This window comes from Strix aluco, chromosome 4, assembly GCF_031877795.1.
Source record: "Strix aluco isolate bStrAlu1 chromosome 4, bStrAlu1.hap1, whole genome shotgun sequence".
Taxonomy (NCBI): Eukaryota; Metazoa; Chordata; class Aves; order Strigiformes; family Strigidae; genus Strix; species Strix aluco.
The window spans coordinates 1,978,703-1,996,539 of NC_133934.1; the positions used below are offsets into that span (position 1 = coordinate 1,978,703).

At 54.0% G+C, this 17,837-nt stretch overlaps 2 protein-coding genes across 2 annotated transcripts; both read left to right on the forward strand.

The window, feature by feature from the left end:
- Window positions 1–2,554: 2,554 nt before the first annotated feature.
- On the forward strand, window positions 2,555–3,702 carry LOC141922187 (homeobox protein not2-like). Its single transcript, XM_074821328.1, has 2 exons — window positions 2,555–2,686; window positions 3,544–3,702. Exons 1-2 carry the CDS (start codon window positions 2,555–2,557, stop codon window positions 3,700–3,702), a joined length of 291 nt encoding a protein of 96 aa, XP_074677429.1.
- Window positions 3,703–7,691: 3,989 nt separating this feature from the next.
- Window positions 7,692–17,679, forward strand: SMYD5 (SMYD family member 5). Its single transcript, XM_074821756.1, has 13 exons — window positions 7,692–7,802; window positions 8,002–8,110; window positions 8,778–8,917; window positions 9,138–9,259; window positions 9,970–10,039; window positions 10,472–10,576; window positions 11,056–11,118; window positions 11,307–11,377; window positions 12,056–12,162; window positions 12,693–12,749; window positions 13,589–13,683; window positions 14,694–14,764; window positions 16,195–17,679. Exons 1-13 carry the CDS (start codon window positions 7,701–7,703, stop codon window positions 16,331–16,333), a joined length of 1,251 nt encoding a protein of 416 aa, XP_074677857.1. The 5' UTR covers window positions 7,692–7,700; the 3' UTR covers window positions 16,334–17,679.
- Window positions 17,680–17,837: the final 158 nt, after the last annotated feature.

Below are 17,837 nucleotides of genomic sequence, written 5' to 3' on the forward strand. Positions count from 1 at the left end.
TGAAAATAGTTTTAAGTGCAATTACAGCTGTTAAACTGTCAGGGCTTCATCCCACAAATCCTTAAACACCCGCAGAATTTACGCCCAATTAATGAAACGAAGTAGGTCAAGGTGCCCATTTGTGCCTGGAGAACATGTCGCTGAAGGAGAGACAAGTAGTGGGTGTGAATTGGCATCATTACGTACAGTTTCTTTATAAAAGTTAAAGAAACGTGGCTTGCCACGATATAGATGTTTCACACCAGTCCCTCGTGGCTGCTGTTGCTGTACCCTGGTGACAGGGTGCGATGGCTCCGGCTGCGGGGGACCTCTGAACCTGACCTCTGCTCAAAGCAGAGCTGATCTCCAAGCCGGATCTGCTGGGATTTCGGAGCAGCAACGCTGGGGAGCGGTCATGGCCTGATCCTGCAGACGCATACCACATACTTTGCTTTCCACCCAGAAAAGTCCCAGTGGCTGTACTAGCGGGTTCTCTTTCTTAAAAGTTAAGCGTGTGGCTGGGTGTTGGCAGGATAGAAGCTGTGGTACCATCAGACAGAGCTTAGTGCTGGGCTTATCTGGTTCCTGATACCTCCACGGCTGTACTTTGGTACCCGGAGGGGTTCCTGGGGCACACAGCGGTCTCATCTGGAGGTGTCTGGAGTCTTCCTGAGGCTCCAAACAGGAGCCGACTCCCCAATCCAGAAGTTTTTGGCATTGAGCAAGATGGGCTCAACCGTCCCTCCAGCGCTTCATGCTCAGATGTGTGAAGTCTACACTCATGTTTCTGTGCATGTTACCCAAACAGAGGCTTTGTGCCTGGCGTGCAATAACCCAATCTTAACACGCTCAGGAGAGATACTGTATTTATTCAGGCCTGGGTGCTCGGTGGACTTTTCCACAAATCAGGCACCCCAACGGCACGTTTTTCTGCTCATTTTATACACAAAAATCAGAGGTTAGTTCTTTTCCAAACATGCCTATTAGATACTGCTTGGTTAGTGATTAACATATAATTATGGTACAGCTTCTACTTATAATAATAATGCTTCTACTCCTACGCACGCTCAGGGGAAGGGTCTTAACCTGGGCAGGGGTCTTTTTGACCTGTCTGTGCAGTTTTTAGTGTTATAATGAAGGTAGTTCACTTTCAGGACACTCAAAAGTTAGTTTCATTGCCAAGTTAATTAATCGATTAGTCCCTTTGCCAGGTTGTCCTCCTCAACACAAGCCCAGACATTCTCTTCATGGTCCAGGATGTTCTGCTTATTTTCTAGAGATCAAAGTTTATCCTTTATGAATTTCTTATTGCTAATCAAGGTCATCTTGACCATGATTCAAAGTCTCAATTGACCAAGCTTCAAAACCTCGTAATTGTCCCCATATGTGCGGTAACTGTAGCTACTAGCACAATTATTAACCCTGGCTACTGGCAAATACATGTTGTAACTCCAGAACCAGCATCATGGATGCAGAGGTTTTTTGCCTTGATGGCTGCAGCTCCCTTCCCTCAGCCCTTGACGGTGGTCTCTCCACCCCATGGTCCTGGCAGTGAGATCTGGCTCTTGTGAAGGTCCTTCAGGAGGACAGAGCTGGCCGCGATGAGCCCTGTGGCTCCTGGGGGGTGGTCAGGGAAGCCGTCACACACTGCTTTTGAACATTGAGATGTGTATGAATCAAAATCTGTGCTGGCAGGGTGAGGGCTTTGGAAACCAGAGACAGCCCCACTCTTAGACTGGTGCCGGCTGGTCCTGTGACAGCGCTGGCGTATTGTATGTTAATTAGGTAATTATGGTTATCATCAGGCTGCAACTAGATAGGAGACTGAGACCATATCCACTTGTTAGTCCTGCTAATGCCTCTGCACACAAGGAACTTTATGGGTCAGTTGAACCTACTGAGAGCAGAGGACTGAGGTCCAGGATGAGGATCTGCACAAGGGCTCTTGGGTCTTCATCAAGCCAGTCTGCCAGCTTCAGCATCCTCTTCTGGACACTGGCTGACTGTGGGTGCCAGGGCAAGGGTAAAAGCAGGGGCTAAACTCCCCCAACACTTGGGACTTCTTGAGACAGAGGTGGGATTTATACATTCATCAGCTCTTGATGGACTTTATTATTCTGTTACAAAGATCCTGTACGGATGGAGGTCAAACCCTGCTCACCTCACTGAGCGCTGACTTTTTTGGGTCTGGCTGTACATCCAGGACTGTCCTAGGCTGTACCTATGTGTAGAATCACAGAATAGGTTGGAAGTGACCTCAAAAGATCATCTGGTCCAAGTTTTTGTGGGAAAGGGAGCCTAGTTGAGATGATCTAGGTAGGGACAGGGTAAGGACATCCCTGCTTTTCTTTTTGGTGCTGCTTTCTCCCTTTAGTGCGTAGAGCAGCTGCATTTGGATTTCAGCTACAGCTGAAGCAACCCGGGTTTGGCACATCACCGGCGCTGGAGGAACGGCCTCAAACGTGCAGACCCCTTCAGTCACTGCTTCTTGCTTGCAGGTCTGGAGTTGTCTCACTGTGTAGGGGCCAACTCGCTGGGCCCCGCTGTGCCTTGGAGGTCTGGGGGGCCCTGCAAGATGAAGAGGGCCCGCACCGTCTTCAAACCAGAGCAGCTGGAGCGGCTGGAGCAAGAGTTCCTCAAGCAGCAGTACATGGTGGGCACGGAGCGCGTAGACCTGGCTGCAACTCTGCATCTCACGGAGACTCAGGTAAGAAAAGGGGGAGCTGGGGCTGGCGACTTAGATCTGGGGCTGGGTTTGGTCCGTGGTGATTTCCCTGCCGTGAAGCACAGTGGGAGGAGGACATGATGCAGAGTGACCTGTGGGACTCCCTGCTGCAAAAGGACATTGAAGCCACGTGCCTGGAGGGATGCGAGGTAGGGTTAGGTGGTTTATGAATAAGAACATCCTTTTCTTAATCCATCAAGTGGAACAAAAAGTATTGAGGAGCACAAACCTGCTTGCTTTAGAGTTCAGGCTGGGTTGGACTAATTGTTAAGATCTTCTGAAGACAGTTTATGCCTTAAGTGTCCTTTTATGACACTGGATCTAAATTTTTTTCTGCTCTTCCCAGTACGTTTCTGCCCCTCTCACTGAAAGCTGCCTATTTATTGTGGAAAGGATGAGCCATGTGATGCTCTGTTGTGGGATCCAAATTCAGCTGGGAAAAGGGAGAGCAAAGCAAGGGCGGTTCTTGGGGGGATGGGGAGGGTGTGAACGGCATGGGGAGCAGGGACAGGGGGTAGGTGGGTGTCTCATTGTGCCCTCTGGCAGCCGTAGCCCCGGGGATGGGTTCAGTGGCCCCAGGGAGCTCGGAGAGCTGCTTCCTTCACTCCCCTGGCCAGAGCCTCCTGCAACTGTGTCCTCCTCTCCCCTGGTCCTTTCCCCCAGCACCACTCTGCCCTCCATAGTGTCCCCTCCTCATGCTCACACGCACTGTGCCCCGAGCAGAGAAGAGGCATGTCCCCCTCTTTAAGGAACTCTGCTTTTTGGGGACATCTGCCTCGGAAGCATGTGGCAAGGGGCTCCTGGAGACCTTGGATTAAGTTGTGCCATTTTCCTGCTAGGTGAAAGTCTGGTTCCAGAACCGGAGGATCAAATGGAGGAAGCAGAGCATGGAGCAGAAGGCAGCAAAGCTGTCACAGTTTGGGGTGATACAGCCTGCCACCGCGGACTCGACGGACATCAAGGACCATGAGGAGGACACCGTGGACGTTGAGCTTTGAACAGCTGATGAGAGTCAGCTGCCACTGTTGTTTTTTCAGCCGTGTCTGCTTGATGGAGATACTGAGGATGCAGGCACATCTGTGCTCCTTTGGTCCAAGCGAGACATTACCCTCTCGAGAGTTGGAGCTACAGGTCTAAACTGCAGCTGGCTGGGAGGAACCCCCTAAATATTTGGCTGCTATTTGGTAGCCACATGCTGTAATTCCTGGGGCTTCATCACCAGGCCAGGTGATGGTGCCATAGCTGTGGCAAGGCATGTGATCTCCTGTTTGCTCTTGAAGCACCAGGACACACAAAGAGTTTCCAGCAGAGAGGCTGGGGTGACAATCGGACGGTGTCTCTGATGGCTGTGAGCATAAGGGCATTCGAAGGGCGTTGCGTGTGGCTGTGTACTCCTAGGAGGGAGACCTGTGCTGGGAGGAAAATCAACCCTGATTGATTTTCCTGGTCAACTTGACTCCCACGTTTGATGCTTAGATCACAACAAAAAAAAAAGGAAATTGGAAAGCCCTTTGCTCCCACCCGCAGACTATCGTGACTCTTGCAATAAGATGAACAGGGTCTGATCCTGCCCCTGGAACAGAAGTGCTTCCTCTTGTTCTGTGCCTTGGTGTATTTGTGCCTTCGTTGTGGCTTCCCAAACCCAGAGGGCAGAACCCGGTGGGTCTCTCTGTCTTCTGGCATCGCCTTAACTTCACCAAGGTGTGCGTATGCTGCTGCAGCTGGGAGTGAGGCACTCGGGCTGGCCGAGGTGCGGGGACTGGGGCTGTTATAAAAAAGCAGCTTTCCAACACCTTTGGTGCTTCAGACGACCCCCTGCCCCTCGTCCAGATGTGCCGATTCTGGCCCAGACGGCAGCTGCTCTGTTCTCTCCTCATTATACACCCAGGTGCCATGGGAAACGGCACCTGGAGTGTTGGGTGAGCACATCTGTAACCACCCGATGCAGTTAGCAGTTGTATTTCTGGTGGGTGGAAGGGCTTTGAGGGGTCAGGACCAAGCACTCGACCTTTCCCGTCTGTGTGTTAGCAGCTAAGTGCTCTTAGGCCAGGCTGTCAGCGCTCAGGCTGTCACCTCGCCTTCCTAAGTCTGCCCAGGGTACCAGGCACCACGTCCCGTCAGCTCAGGGTAATTTATTCTGTTTCTTTCTGACCCTGAACACTGTATATCACTTTACTCTTATATTGTTATTTATAGAAATAACTTTTTTTTTTTTCCTTAATAAGTGTCACTTATTTATTTGCTTTGCTTCTTAATAAAAATTTAGTGTATTTTAAAAAGAGAGATGGGACTGGTTGTGGGGAGGCAGGGTTGGGCAGCTCCTTGGTTTCTGAGCAGGCAGCAATGCCTCAGTGGCTTCTTACCCCACAGCTGCCAGGGATAGGTTACCCATCCTTTTTTCTGTGTTCAGTTTTCTCTTGTGTTTCTAAGGAAAAGGAGTAAAAAAATTAAAAAACAAAAGAAACTCACCTTCTCCTCCTAAAAAGATCCCTGTTGTCAAAAAGTAAAAACTGCTTTCTAACAGCAGAAGTCTTGAAAGGGTGATTTCTTCTTGCATGTTTTCATTCCTGACATGCCAATACAAATACGAAAGCAGGTTTTTTTCCCCACACTTCTGTGTTTTGCTGGTAAACCTGTGCGCTCGTCTCAAGCTTGAAGATTTGGAATGGAGCAAGAACAGCTTTTAAACAGATCAACTGAAAACCTGTAAGTGTCAAAAAACCAGAAGGAAAACACATTTACAACTACTCTCTTTTTAATTTTCAACGGAAATTATTAACAAAAAGAAACCCCAATGTATTTTCATCCTTCCCAAAAGTTTGAGGTTGAGGGTTTTTTTCTTAATAAGCTGTTTTGAACAAAATAAATGCTAAAAAAAGTTGGGTTTTTTTGAAATGGATGATCCTATATCATGCGTGAAAGTAGATAACATGACTTATTATCTCTGGGCCAGTTCCTGCGCAGTTAGAACTATATTTATAGTAAGAAATGTAACATCTGTTTACGATGGGGTCCTCAGGTTTGTGCGGCTGCTCCTGGAGAACAAGGACCTCCATCTGCAGGTGGATGTGGCCAAACCTGTGCAGCTCCTGCTTTGCTGGGGTGATGCTTCAGCAGACAAGTCCAGGAGAAGGTTCCCCCTGTGCTCTGCAAACACAAAAGCAATCCTGGCCCAGCTTCACAAATACTTCAAATTAATGTTGTGGGCACCAGGGCTTGTTCAGAGACATGAAAGATGCTTTGAAGTGTTGCTGGCTGGGCCACGACTCAAAGCTGATGCTTGATGGGTGAAGTGCCCCACCACATAGCACCAAAACCTTAGAAAAACAGGACATGTAATGCTGTTATTACAATAATGTCTTCCTACTATTAGTAGGATGTAACTGGAGTCATGGTAGTGCTGTCTGAAAAGCAGATTTGTCACCCAGTGTGCAATAGGTCAATAATCACACACTCAGCAGTGACATTGCTTATTTATTTTAGAGTTGCACAAGCCTAGGTGCTCAGTAGTTTCCCACAAACCAAGCACAGCAACCCACGCGACTTTTCACGCTATATTTATACACAAAACATGCAGAGTTAGTAAAAGTCCATCCTCTCTACGATGACTGGTTAGTAATTTACATACAATTATAATACTGCTGATGCAATACTTCTACTACCCATGCTCAGGGGAAGAGTCTTCACCTGGGCAAGGGTCTTCTTGACCTATAGGTGGGATTTTTAGTATTATAATGAGGGTAGCGCAGCGAAGGATACATGGACCTTGAGTTTGCTTGCCAAGTTGGCAATGTACCCTCTTCAAAGCCTAATGGCTCTTGCATGTCCTTGCCCAAAGAAGGCTACCTACTTGTTCTTCTGATTATGGATGCCTTTGGCTTTAACATATCCAAAGAACATCTTTCTTTGCCTAAGCATAGTATTGCTACATTGTTCTAAAAGTTTAACCTTCAACTTGTAGCATTGCTCCACCTGTGTCTAGGTCCTTGTAGACCCCCCCGGGGATGGGCATTGCGTGGTGGAGCAGTGCCCTGCACAACCTGCTGCTGGGCTCACCGAGGCCAGACCCCAAAATACAGATGGGGAAAGTATCCCTGGCAGTTTGTCTGTCCCTTGACTCCGGCAGGGTGGCTGGGAGGTGTCCTGCTCTGTGGCCATGCTCCCGCATGGGCCACAGAGCCATGGCTCCCGCATGGGCCACTGGCCTGGGCACTGAGGTGGCAGGATCCAGCTGGCCACACGTTGCCACCCGGTGTCGTGTCCCCGCCACGAGCCGACAGTGACATCTAGTGACTCCAAAACACCCCAAAACTCCCCGAATATTAAATCCTCCCCATATTCCCAAACACGCTGCAACCACCTGCTTGATGAAGAGCGGGACTTAGTCTGAACAGGCGCTGGCAGCGCCGGTGTGAATTTGTAAATAAACTAAACACGCGTGATCGTGGATTTTAGGCGTTTGCAGACAGCCTAGCAGGAGGTAGCGAGGGCGCAGGGGCCACGTTAGAGTGTTTTGAACGTTTTGTTGGGAAAGCTGGGAGAGTTTTGGGTGCACAGGGGCCGCTGGTGATGCCTCCTCACCCTGTGAGGGGGTACCTTGTGTTCTCGCTTGATAGGGATATGAAGGCTATTCCCCGCCTGGCTGTACGGTTAAAAAATAATAATTAATAGGGGAGAGGCAGCAACACTCCTGTCTGTTTTTTGCGTGGCTGTGGAAGCGCCCCAGCCCCGTTTCAGAGCTTTTTGGCGGTGTTTTTGGAGGGGGGGGGTGGTGGGCTGAGGGGAGGGCTAAGATGGCCGCCGGCCCCCCGCCCGCCCCGGGGCTGAGGGGGGTGATGGCGGGCGCGGACCCCCGAGGGCGGGGAGGGCCGGCAGCCATCTTCGTGCGGGGCGGTGGGTGAGGGGGGCGGAGGAGGAGGAGGAGGAGGAGGAGGAGGAAGAGGAAGAGGCGCTGCCCGCCCCCGGCGGGTCAGAGCGGGGAAGTCACCGCCCGAAGATGGCCGCCGCGGCGGGGGACGTGTGCGGCGCCGTAGCAGGGGGCCGCGCCGGGGCCGGGGCCGGGGCTGCGGCGGAGGCGCGGTTCATCAGCAGCGCCAAGGTGAGCCCGGCGGTCCCCCCCGCCGCGGGGGGTCCCTTCCTTCCTTCACGCTGCGGCAGAGCCAATTTTTGGGGGAGAAAAGGTGGTAAAAACCCGGCAGCCTCCCCTCAGGCTGGGCGGGGGGGGCGGGGGTACCCTCAGCCCACGGGTGGGTTTCGGCTTCGGGTGCATCCTCTGACCCACGCTTCTCCCTCGGCAGGGGAAGGGCTTGTTCGCCACCAAGAACATCCGCAAAGGGGAAACCGTCTTCGTGGAGAGGCCGGTGGTGTCATCCCAGTTCCTCTGGAACGCCCTGTACAACTACCGAGGTGAGTGGCCGGCGGTGGTGGCACGTCCTTGTCACCTCCCCAGCGAGGGGACCGCAGGGTCCCTAAGAAGCTGCCTGGTTTTCAACGAAAGGGTTTGGGTTTGCTTTAGTGCCTCCAGGAAGGTGGCCCTGCTGCCATTTCTGCCTCTGCGCTAGAAGTGTTGACAAGTTGAAAACGTTGGGGTCATTTGAGGGATGGTGGCTTCCATCAGCCCCTGAGGAAAGCACTATGTGCCACCATCAGGCACCATCTGCGTGGGAACCCCGATTTTTTAGTGGTGAGGGTGCTAATCCCAGTCACACCACTGCAGAGTACAGCCCACAAAGGTGCCAGAGGCGCCAGAACAGAAAACGAGGGTTGTAAGAGCAGGATTTTCAACTTTTTTGTCCTATCTAGACCCTGCTGTCTGCTGAGCTCTGTTGCGGGTCAGCGACATGGGGACGCTTGTCACCGTGCGGCTCTTAAACACTTCTCAGCCTTACAGGGTGGCAGATGAGGGCTGAGGGGGGTTAAATTGCAGCAGATATGGTCTTTCCTATGGAGGGAGTGGTAAGAGACTGGTGCCTCCAGCTTGGAGGTGGTGTTGGTACCAGTCATGCTGTCTTGCTGTGAGCCCCGGCCCCTTTTCTCACTGTGGTGTCCATCTGTCTGTCTTGTCTCCCCGCAGCCTGTGATCATTGTCTGCGGGCTTTGGAGACGGCGGAGGAAAACGCCCAGCGGCTGCTGGGGAAGAGCTCCCTGGTGCTGCCTCACCCAGAGCAGTGCAGCATCCGGAAAGACCTGCACCAGCAGTGTCCCCGGTGCCAGGTACGGGGCTGCTGGGAGGGACCGTGGTCTTTTGGGGTCACCGACTCCTTTACAGCATCTAGCCCAGGCACTTCCATCGCCCCGAGATGGGTGCCTGCCTTTCCCTTCTGCATCGTGATGGCTAAAGAGCTCAGATCGTCAGGGAGGGGGCACAGCTGGGCCTAGGACCCCCTTTTCCTGCTGCCGTAGCCAACGCTGGGCGCTGTGCCCCTCGCTCTAGGTGACGTACTGCAGCGCTGAATGCAGGCAGGCCGCTTTGGAGCAGTACCACCAGGTCCTCTGCCTTGGCCCGTCCCGTGATGACCCCACGCACCCCCTCAACAAGCTGCAGGAGGCATGGAGGTAGGCGACCGACCTGCCTGTTGCTCCACGGGCAGAGGAGGTGGCTCTCCTGGGCTGGGTGATGCTGCCTGGGACCAGGGCTGAGGACCGTCCTTGCTTTGCATCCCTGCATGGGGTGGCTGGAGGGTGGTGGTGGCTGTGGGACACTGCCCAGCTGTACCTGCTCATTGGGCAGCCGGTGAATTGGTGTTGGCAGCACAAAGGTTTGGACACACGGCTGAGCAGTTCTTATTTTTCTCCCGATAAAGAGCTACAAGGCACTGAGCTGTGCAATCCTCACTCCTGCAATTTTATAGAGCTCCTGCAGATCTCCAGCCTCTGGGAGATCCTCCTCGTAGCACCCCTGCGGGGACATAAATTGCCATCCCGGCTTGCAGATGACAAAATGGGCACAGAGGCGAGAAGTGACGTCCCTGACCCAAAGCTCGTCACAAACCCCAGCTCTCGCTGCAGTCCTGGGCTTTGTATGGGGCCCAGGCTCTAGTTTAACAGGATGGTAGAGGATTATTTGTGTGCTCAGAGCAGGCAGGTGGGTGCAGGCTTCTCCTCACCCTGGATCCCCATGCAGCAATGCTGCACTGGCCGCTTCGGTGTGACGGATGAGCGCGGGCCTAACCACGTGGATGGCAGCTGCCTCTGCCTCCTTCCAGCTTTTTATTTCCATACCAGCACTGATCTGCTCATCTTTTTTCTTCATTCTTATCTCCCAGAAACATGCATTATCCACCGGAGACTTCCAGCATCATGTTGATGGCCCGGATGGTCGCCACCGTCAAACAGGTACGTCTGCAGTTCGGAGCCACAGCTGCCAGTGTGTGGTTTCCTCATCACGTTGTGGCTGTTACTCCCGAGGATTGATCTCTTCTCCAGCGACTGGCAGGGTTCTGCTTGAATAGATTTCAACGTCTAGTGTTGCCTGGTCATGGAGACAGCAGGCAGCAAAGGAGGGTCCTGTGTCCTGAGCCAAGCAGGTCTTTTTTTCTGTACCAAAATAGTTAGTCAGAACTGAACTTTTCCTTTAGCTCTCTTTCTTTGGCCTGTCTTCCTCAGTGTTGATTCTGACAATGAATTACAGCCATGCAACTGCGTCAGGTTGTTTTTGTAGTAGGCTGGATACCTCTGAGCTCAGCAGGGCTTGTCCTCTCCTCCCTCTCTCCTGGCTGGGGAGGAAAGCAGTGTTGGTGCAGCGCCTTTGCTTGATTCTTTTGTCAGGCTAAAGACAAGGAGTGGTGGATCAAGGCCTTCTCCCAGTTCTGCAGTAAGACAGCAAACGAAGAGGAGGAGGTTGTGCACAAGCTGCTGGGGGACAAATTTAAGGTAAGAGTCTGGTAATGCTTGGATGTGTTGGATCCCTGAGTCTGCCCTCTGCCTGCCTGTGTCTGTGAGCCCATGGGTGCAGAGGCCCCGTTACAGCTGGGATGGGAGACACTGGAAATCCCACACTCAAAGTGGGGGCACAGAGCCACCCATTAGGGGCTGGCTGACCTGACAGAGAGAAAATTGGTTGCTTATAGGGCTTTGGGCTTGTGGTGCTTCAGTGGGACACACTGCTCATTCCTGTGGTGGAGATGCTTCTGCTGTGGCTTGGGACAGGGTGATATTGAGCTGCTGAGCAGGTGGTTTTTGCTGCTAAAACGAGCGGCTTTCGCTGCTCTGAGGGCAGCAGCCTCCAGCCTTACAGGGAAGGACGAGGAGCCTGACTCCTGAGCCTTCTGGCCTGTGCTGGCCCATCAGCCTGGGTCTGACGCCCAGCGGCATCTCCCCACCCTGATGACGGTGTTGCCATGTCCTGCCAGGGCCAGCTGGAGCTGCTGCGGTTGCTCTTCACCGAAGCCCTTTACGACGAACATCTCAGCAGGGTGAGTTGAGCTGCCTCCCGAATAGCCCGGGAGCATGGCAGGACCCTCCGCTTGGCCAGGGCTTCCCTTGGGACTCTGCCCGTTCCTTGCTCTCCCCAAAGCTCCCTGTGGGATTTGAGGCGCTGGCAGAGCGGGGTGCTGCCACAGGCTGGCCTGGGCTCAGCTGCTTTCTCATCTCCCTTTTGCAGTGGTTCACTCCAGAAGGCTTTCGATCGCTCTTTGCCCTCGTTGGGACCAATGGCCAAGGCATAGGAACAAGGTAATGGGGCTTTCTGGGTGCTCTGGGCAGTGGAGATGTGGCACGGAGGGGATGTACAGTCCGTAAATCCACGCTGGCCTGGGTAGTGGCTGGGTTCAGACGTGAGGGAACTGGGAGGGGTTTAGTCTGGAGAAGAGGAGTCTGAGGGGAGACCTCATGGCCCTCTACAACTCCCTGAAAGGAGGGTGCAGAGAGGCGGGATGAGTCTCTTGAGCCAAGGAACCAGCGGCAGGCCAAGAGGGAATGGCCTCAAGCTGCGCCAGGGCAGGGTCAGACTGGCTCTTAGGAAGGATTTCTTTGCAGAAGGGGTTGTTGGGCGTTGGAATGGGCTGCCCAGGGCAGGGGGGGAGTCCCCATCCCTGGAGGGGTTGAAGAGTCGGGTTGACCCAGCGCTGAGGGATCTGGTGGAGTTGAGAACGGTCAGGGTGAGGTTAATGGTTGGACTGGAGGAGCTTCAAGGGCTTTTCCAACCGAGATGATTCTGTGATTCTGTAAGAGAGGGGAATGGAGAGGCAAACTTAAAAGCAGTCCTTCATCCTGGCTGCATCTAACCCTTTCGCATCCCTCTGCCAGAGCTTGGCCACTCAGAACCACTGAGTTTAACCCTTAGATCCCCCCTTGTGAGGTCCCACCGTGTGCCCTGTGGGACTGTGACGGTGTCCCTCTGCTTCCCGACAGCTCTCTGAGCCAGTGGGTACACGCTTGCGACGCGCTGGATCTCCCCATGCTGCAGCGGGAGGAGCTGGACGCCTTCATTGACCAGCTCTACAAGGACATCGAGAAGGGTAAGGCTCTGACGTGGCCGTGGGCAGCCTCAAGCGGTGCTGTTGGCAGGACCTGGCGGAGTTTCTGCTGCTTTGAACTCTCCCCAGGATTCAGGGACTGGGAGAAGTTCCTGCTGGGGACTGGGGGATGTTCCCCTGGGCCGTGCGAGCCATGCCTGCTGCCTTTGACTCACTGCGTGGCCAGGGCAAGTCTAAATTTGTGGGCAGGTCGGGGTGGCTGGAGAGCCGATCTGGAGGGATCCTGTGCAGAAAAATCCCATTTACACTAAACATTCAAAGACCTGTTTATGCCTTTTTTTGACTGATGCAGCTGTGTGAGTACAGGGACAGACCAGGGAGTGTTGGGGATGCAAATCTTCATGTCCTTCATCCCCTCCCAGGGGGAAGGGAAGGGTGCTTTGGAAACACCCTCCAACACCCCAAAGCAGTGCTGGCTGGGTGCGTTCCGTTCAGCATTGCTGGCCCTTTGTGCTCATGTGGAAGAGCCAGAACGGCCCATGCAAAGCTCTAACCCCCTCTCTCTTCTGCAGAGTCAGGAGAGTTCCTTAACTGCGAGGGATCGGGTCTCTACGTGCTCCAGAGCTGCTGTGAGTAACACAAAGACTGGGAGGAAAACTAGTAGTGAGGAGGGGGATGTCCTGGGCTAGACTGACTCACCTCTTCCTAAAAGCCTGTGGAGAAGGGGGTTTGTGCCTCCCATCTGTGGGATGGGGGTGAGGTGGGTGCTGCTCTGGGGCCTGGCTGCTCTCTCGGGGGTCTCCTGGCATCTTGCCTTGCTATGAAGTGGCCAGTCCTGGCCTGAATGGCTTGGATGTGATGTAGTCTCCGCGAGCCACCTGTGTGGTTTAGCAAAGAAACCATCTCCAACCTTGTCTGAGCAAAACGGAGCTGAACAAACCTTTAAAGGACAGAGCTTTTCTTAGCGGGACCATGGGGATGTAGGAGAGGATGTCCCAGCACCCAGAGCTGTTTTCTTTCACTCCTTTCATGAGCAGGGCCTGGGGACGGCTGCTGGGAAGCGAGGGAGAAGTACAGCCCTGCACATTCTTCCTTCAGCACCGGGAGGCAGGGATGGTGCTGTGCACCCCTGGGATTGATCAGGACAGCTTGCTCGCTCTGAGTGGGTTTTGTGGGTCTGGCAGAGCGCCCTGACTCTGCCCCCCTGCTCCGCTGAACCCCCTAATCCCGTGTGAGCTGAGAGTGGCATGCTGGTGGCCCTGAGGTGGATGGGGTGGCCACAGCATTGTGCTGCCTTATCCTTAGCCAGGCCGTGGCCCTCGCAGTTGGTGACACTGGTTCCCACGTGCCTGGGCCATGCAGAAGGGCAGGCACAAGCCCCCGCGGGGTGCGTGGGGTGTCCAACCCTGCCTCTGCCTTCCCCCTCCTCCAGAGACACCCTCATGGCTGCATCGCCTCTTCCCCATAGGTAACCACAGCTGCATCCCCAACGCCGAGACATCCTTCCCGGAAAACAACTTCCTCCTGCACCTGACGGCTCTGGAGGACATCGAAGCAGGAGAGGTGAGACAGCGGGGCCCGCACAAACCCGGGGTGACATCACACCTTGGCAGTGAAACCGAGAGGTTCACTCCACAGTCAGAATTGAGTATAACTGTTGAGCAGTATTTTTTATTAGCAGTGCTGGGGATCGCTCCACCACGAGTGCTGCACTTACTAACAAAACACTCTGACTAATACACAGAAAAACCATACATATTCATCAGATTTCCTGAAAAAGGCAGTCTTATGCTAATGGCTTCTCAGAATTCATTTACATAGTCTGAGCATGCATAGTAAAAATAGAGTGAGGGTCTTCTCCCCTCCTTAGTGGTCCACATAGTCTTCCTCACACTGTCTGCTAGTTGAACTTTAGGTTTTTTGTGTCCATATGTGGTCATAGAGTTACCTCATCCATCCTTCAGCTCCTGTTTGTTCCAAGGGGGTTAGTTTAGACCAGCTTCCAGTTGCTTATCTTGAGACTGGCGTCTTCTTAGACACTTGTTTTTTTAGGTTCCTGCTATTAGGGATGTACTCGGGGAGTTTTTCAGACTGTCCAAGGCCTGTCTTATCTCCACTAGGCAAGGAGTTACAGGTTTCAAAACATCTTACAAGTGGGTAATGACTACAGAGGGTAGTTAGGAAAAGAGTATAAATGAAATTATATACATTGCAGTTAAATACGGGAAAAATAAAAGCTAGGAAAACACAAGTGATGGTTAACTTTAAAACTAGATGTTCTACTTTACAGGTCCTTGTACATTAGCAATGTAAGGAGATCTTGTAATTTCAAGTATACTTGTAGCAACTTTCCTTCAGCAGAGGGTCCCCGTGTCCCCCACATCCCCCGCAGACCCCCGCCCATACCTCCTGTCTCTTGCGTTGTCCTGGCAGAGGAATTCACACCTCATCCCACATTGGGGCTGCCAGACGCCACATTTCTGCCTGACTCCGAGAGGTCCTGGTGCAAAATCACGCTGCTTTGGGTTCGTGGGAAGCGATTCTCAGCCTGACCTGTTTCTTTTTGCTCACAGGAAATCTGCATCAGTTATTTAGACTGCTGTCAGAGGGAGCGGAGCAGACACAGCCGCAACAAGATACTCAGGTAGGGGCTGCTTGGAGGAACCTGGGGAGGGGGGACACCCCTTTGCACCCCCAGCCCGTCACTCTGGGCTGTGTCCCCACCTCAGGGCCCTGTGCGTGCCCTGGTGCGTGGCAGGCTGTGCATGCAGCGTGTGGTGCTCTCGGTGTTTCATGGCAGGGTGTTGTCATGTCCCAATTTCTCGGGACGATGACTCAGATTTGCCGATTTCCAGGTCAGGATGAAGGTGAAACGACACCACGGATTCTTCAGTTCACACAACTCCAATTTTTATTCGCTCACAACAGATCATTAGCATGAAACTTTGTCACTAATCTTTGCATCTTCTGCAACAGGCATTAAACTTACATCGATTAGTGGCAGATCTTATATCCCACTAAGCCTTAAACGTGCCCCAACAAGCCTTAAACATGCCCAAACAAGCCTTGCCTTATATGCGGGCATACAGAATAAAAATGGGAGAGAAAAGGGGAAAGAGGAGAAGAGAAAGACAAAAAGGAAGATTTCACTAGTCCTGGTTCCAGCGTTGGTCCAGCCAGCCCAGGGGTCCAGTTCTGGTGGGACACAGCCACCCGGGGCTTTGACTCGTGTCCTTTTGTAATTCCTTGCCCCTCCTCCGGATGGGCACTTGGACTCGTTAGGCTAATTAGGCATCATGCGCAGTTCATGCTTCTAGATTTCTCCTCGCTTTTGGTACGTGGTGCAGTATGTACCTTCAGATTCTTCTGGAAATGAGTTGGTGGGCTTGAGGGTCGTTGGGGAGTTACTCCCCCCTCCCTGCAGGTGTGACCGTTGTCTGACCTTCCATGAAAACAGCTTCTCTGTTGGCTCTTCAGTCGCTCAAGATAGGGAAGTTCAGCCTCCAGAAAGTGTGGTCCCACCTCTGCAGGACCCCGTCCTCTTGCTGCTCCCCCCCTGCCATTACCTGCACAGCCCCAGCATTTCCATAGAAACAGTTTCCTTTGCCAAAGATTTTTTACTGGATGGTTGAGACGTTAACTGTGGTTTCAGGAGATGGTCACAGGCGTGCACGCAGCGGGCGGTGCTCTGGGTGCTTCGAGCTCCTCGCATTCCCTTCCTACGTGTCGTGGCCTTGGGGGCTGAGGATTTGGGGCTCCCCCTCTCTCTGCAGGCTTGCACCACTCTGTAGTTGGCTCCTGCAAGCCCTTGCTGTCCTCACCCACCTTTTTTTTTCTCTGCCCTTCAAGAGCAGGGGCTCCTGCTGAAGGTCACCATCCCCATCAGGGCTGAAATCCCCTTCTCCACTCAGACTACCCCCACCCCAGCATGATCGAACCCACAAATTCCTCCGGATTTAACGTATTCAGCCCCTTCCTGGCTGCTCTGTCCCCATCCCCTGCACAACAGCAGTGTTGGGTTGTCCCTGTCTCAACGCCATCATTCTTTTCTCCTTCTACCTTCCTTTCTTCCAGGGAGAACTACTTGTTTACCTGCTCATGTCCCAAGTGCCTAGCGCAAGCCGATGATGCTGACGTGACGTCGGACGAAGAGGAGGAGGGCGAAGGGGAGACAGATGATGCTGAGCTGGAGGACGAGATGACTGACGTTTGATCCTGGCCCTGGGCGAGAGGAGAGGGAAGGGACACAGGACGGGTGGTTGGGGAGGGGGGGGAATCCTCCGAGAGGCAGCAGCTTTAAATATTAAAAACAGGGTTGTGTTGGGGGGTCGGGTGGGAGGCCACGTGCCGGTGGCGGGTGCGGAGAGGGGCAGCGGGGGAGCCGGAGGCAGGCCCTGCTCCTGCCTGGCCTTGTTGTGCGCTCTCTGTGTGTGTGTGTGTGTGCGTGCGTGTGTGTGTGTGAGGCTGTCCCCATCCTCCCTGGGCGCCAGTGACCCCCCTCCAGCCGTGTCCCCGTCCCAGTCGGGGCTGGCTGGGGCTTGCAGGGGAGGCTGGAGGGGAGCAGGGTCCAGCCAGCCCCTGGGACAGGCCGATGGGTCACCTCGTCGTCACCCCTGAGGCTGCTCCGTGCTGTCTGTGCCGGCCGCGGATGCGGAGGAGCATGTCCTTCCCTACCCCACAGGGACGAGGGGAATGCGTGTGTGTGTCCGTGTGTTTGTGCACGAGGGGTACTATTTAATGTCTGTATTAGCACTATCCACACCCTAAGGAGCTGGGGTCCGTATATATTCTCCATTCCATGCCTTAGCTCAGCCAGCAGCAAGGGGCAAAAAGATTTTGCAGGTGGGACCGAGACACCTTACGGGTGCCTCAGATGCCCGAAAAGCAGAGCTGAGCCTGGCAGGCGCCTCCCTCCCACCTCGGCCCCCTCCTTTCCACGATGCCAAGCCCCGCGCAGCGATTGCCAGGCTTTTTTTGGGGAGGGGGAACAGCCGAGGCTGCTGCTAGCCCAGAGCCCCCACGGGCTGTGGTGTTGGCGTTAAGTGAAGTCACCATCCAAAACCCAAAAATTGTTTCGGGTTTTGCAGAGAGCGAGTCGTCCCGCCGGGCCCGTCCGGCTGCTTTGGGAGGAGGATGCGCCCGAGCGGGAGCCGCCGTGGTCGTGCCCAGGGACACAGCGTGGTGCTGGGTGCTTCCCCGCACCGAGATGTCACCGCAGCCGAGCGTTGTCACCCATCCCACGCCGGCAGCCACCGCTCTCTGCGCCGTCCTGCTCTGCTCACCACGCGGCTGGAGGGAGAAGACGGCTCCAAGCGACCAACAGGCAGCAGGTTGGGGATGCGCCCCGGGTATTTTCCTCCCCTTTTTGGATTTTGGGGAGGTGTTTTCCTGCCGCTGCGTCCTTCGAGCCCGCGGCAGCTGGACTGTGGGACTGCGGGTGACGCTGTAAATGGGCACCTGTGTCACTACCATCACCGCCAGCCCTGCACCCCACTGCTTGTCCCCAGCCGTCCCGGGGCCGCAGCCCCTTCAGTGTTCGTAATAAACCGAGACTGGTGACACGGCCGTATCATTTGTACCCATAAACTGGAGGGAGGGCGAGTGCAGAGACGAGGGCTGCGACCCAGGGGCTGGTCCCAGTGGGAACACGGAGGGCTGGGGGTGAGGGACAAGACACCCGCTGAGGTCTGGGCTCTGGATCTGCGGCCAGTTCACCC

Excerpts from the sequence above, each read along its gene's own strand:
- LOC141922187 (XM_074821328.1), top strand. The coding sequence starts at position 2,555 with ATGAAGAGGGCCCGCACCGTCTTCAAACCAGAGCAGCTGGAGCGGCTG. Across the intron at positions 2,687-3,543 it reads TGCATCTCACGGAGACTCAG|GTGAAAGTCTGGTTCCAGAA; the intron begins GTAAGAAAAGGG and ends TTTTCCTGCTAG.
- SMYD5 (XM_074821756.1), top strand. The coding sequence starts at position 7,701 with ATGGCCGCCGCGGCGGGGGACGTGTGCGGCGCCGTAGCAGGGGGCCGC. Across the intron at positions 9,260-9,969 it reads AAGCTGCAGGAGGCATGGAG|AAACATGCATTATCCACCGG; the intron begins GTAGGCGACCGA and ends CTTATCTCCCAG. Across the intron at positions 13,684-14,693 it reads AGGACATCGAAGCAGGAGAG|GAAATCTGCATCAGTTATTT; the intron begins GTGAGACAGCGG and ends TTTTGCTCACAG.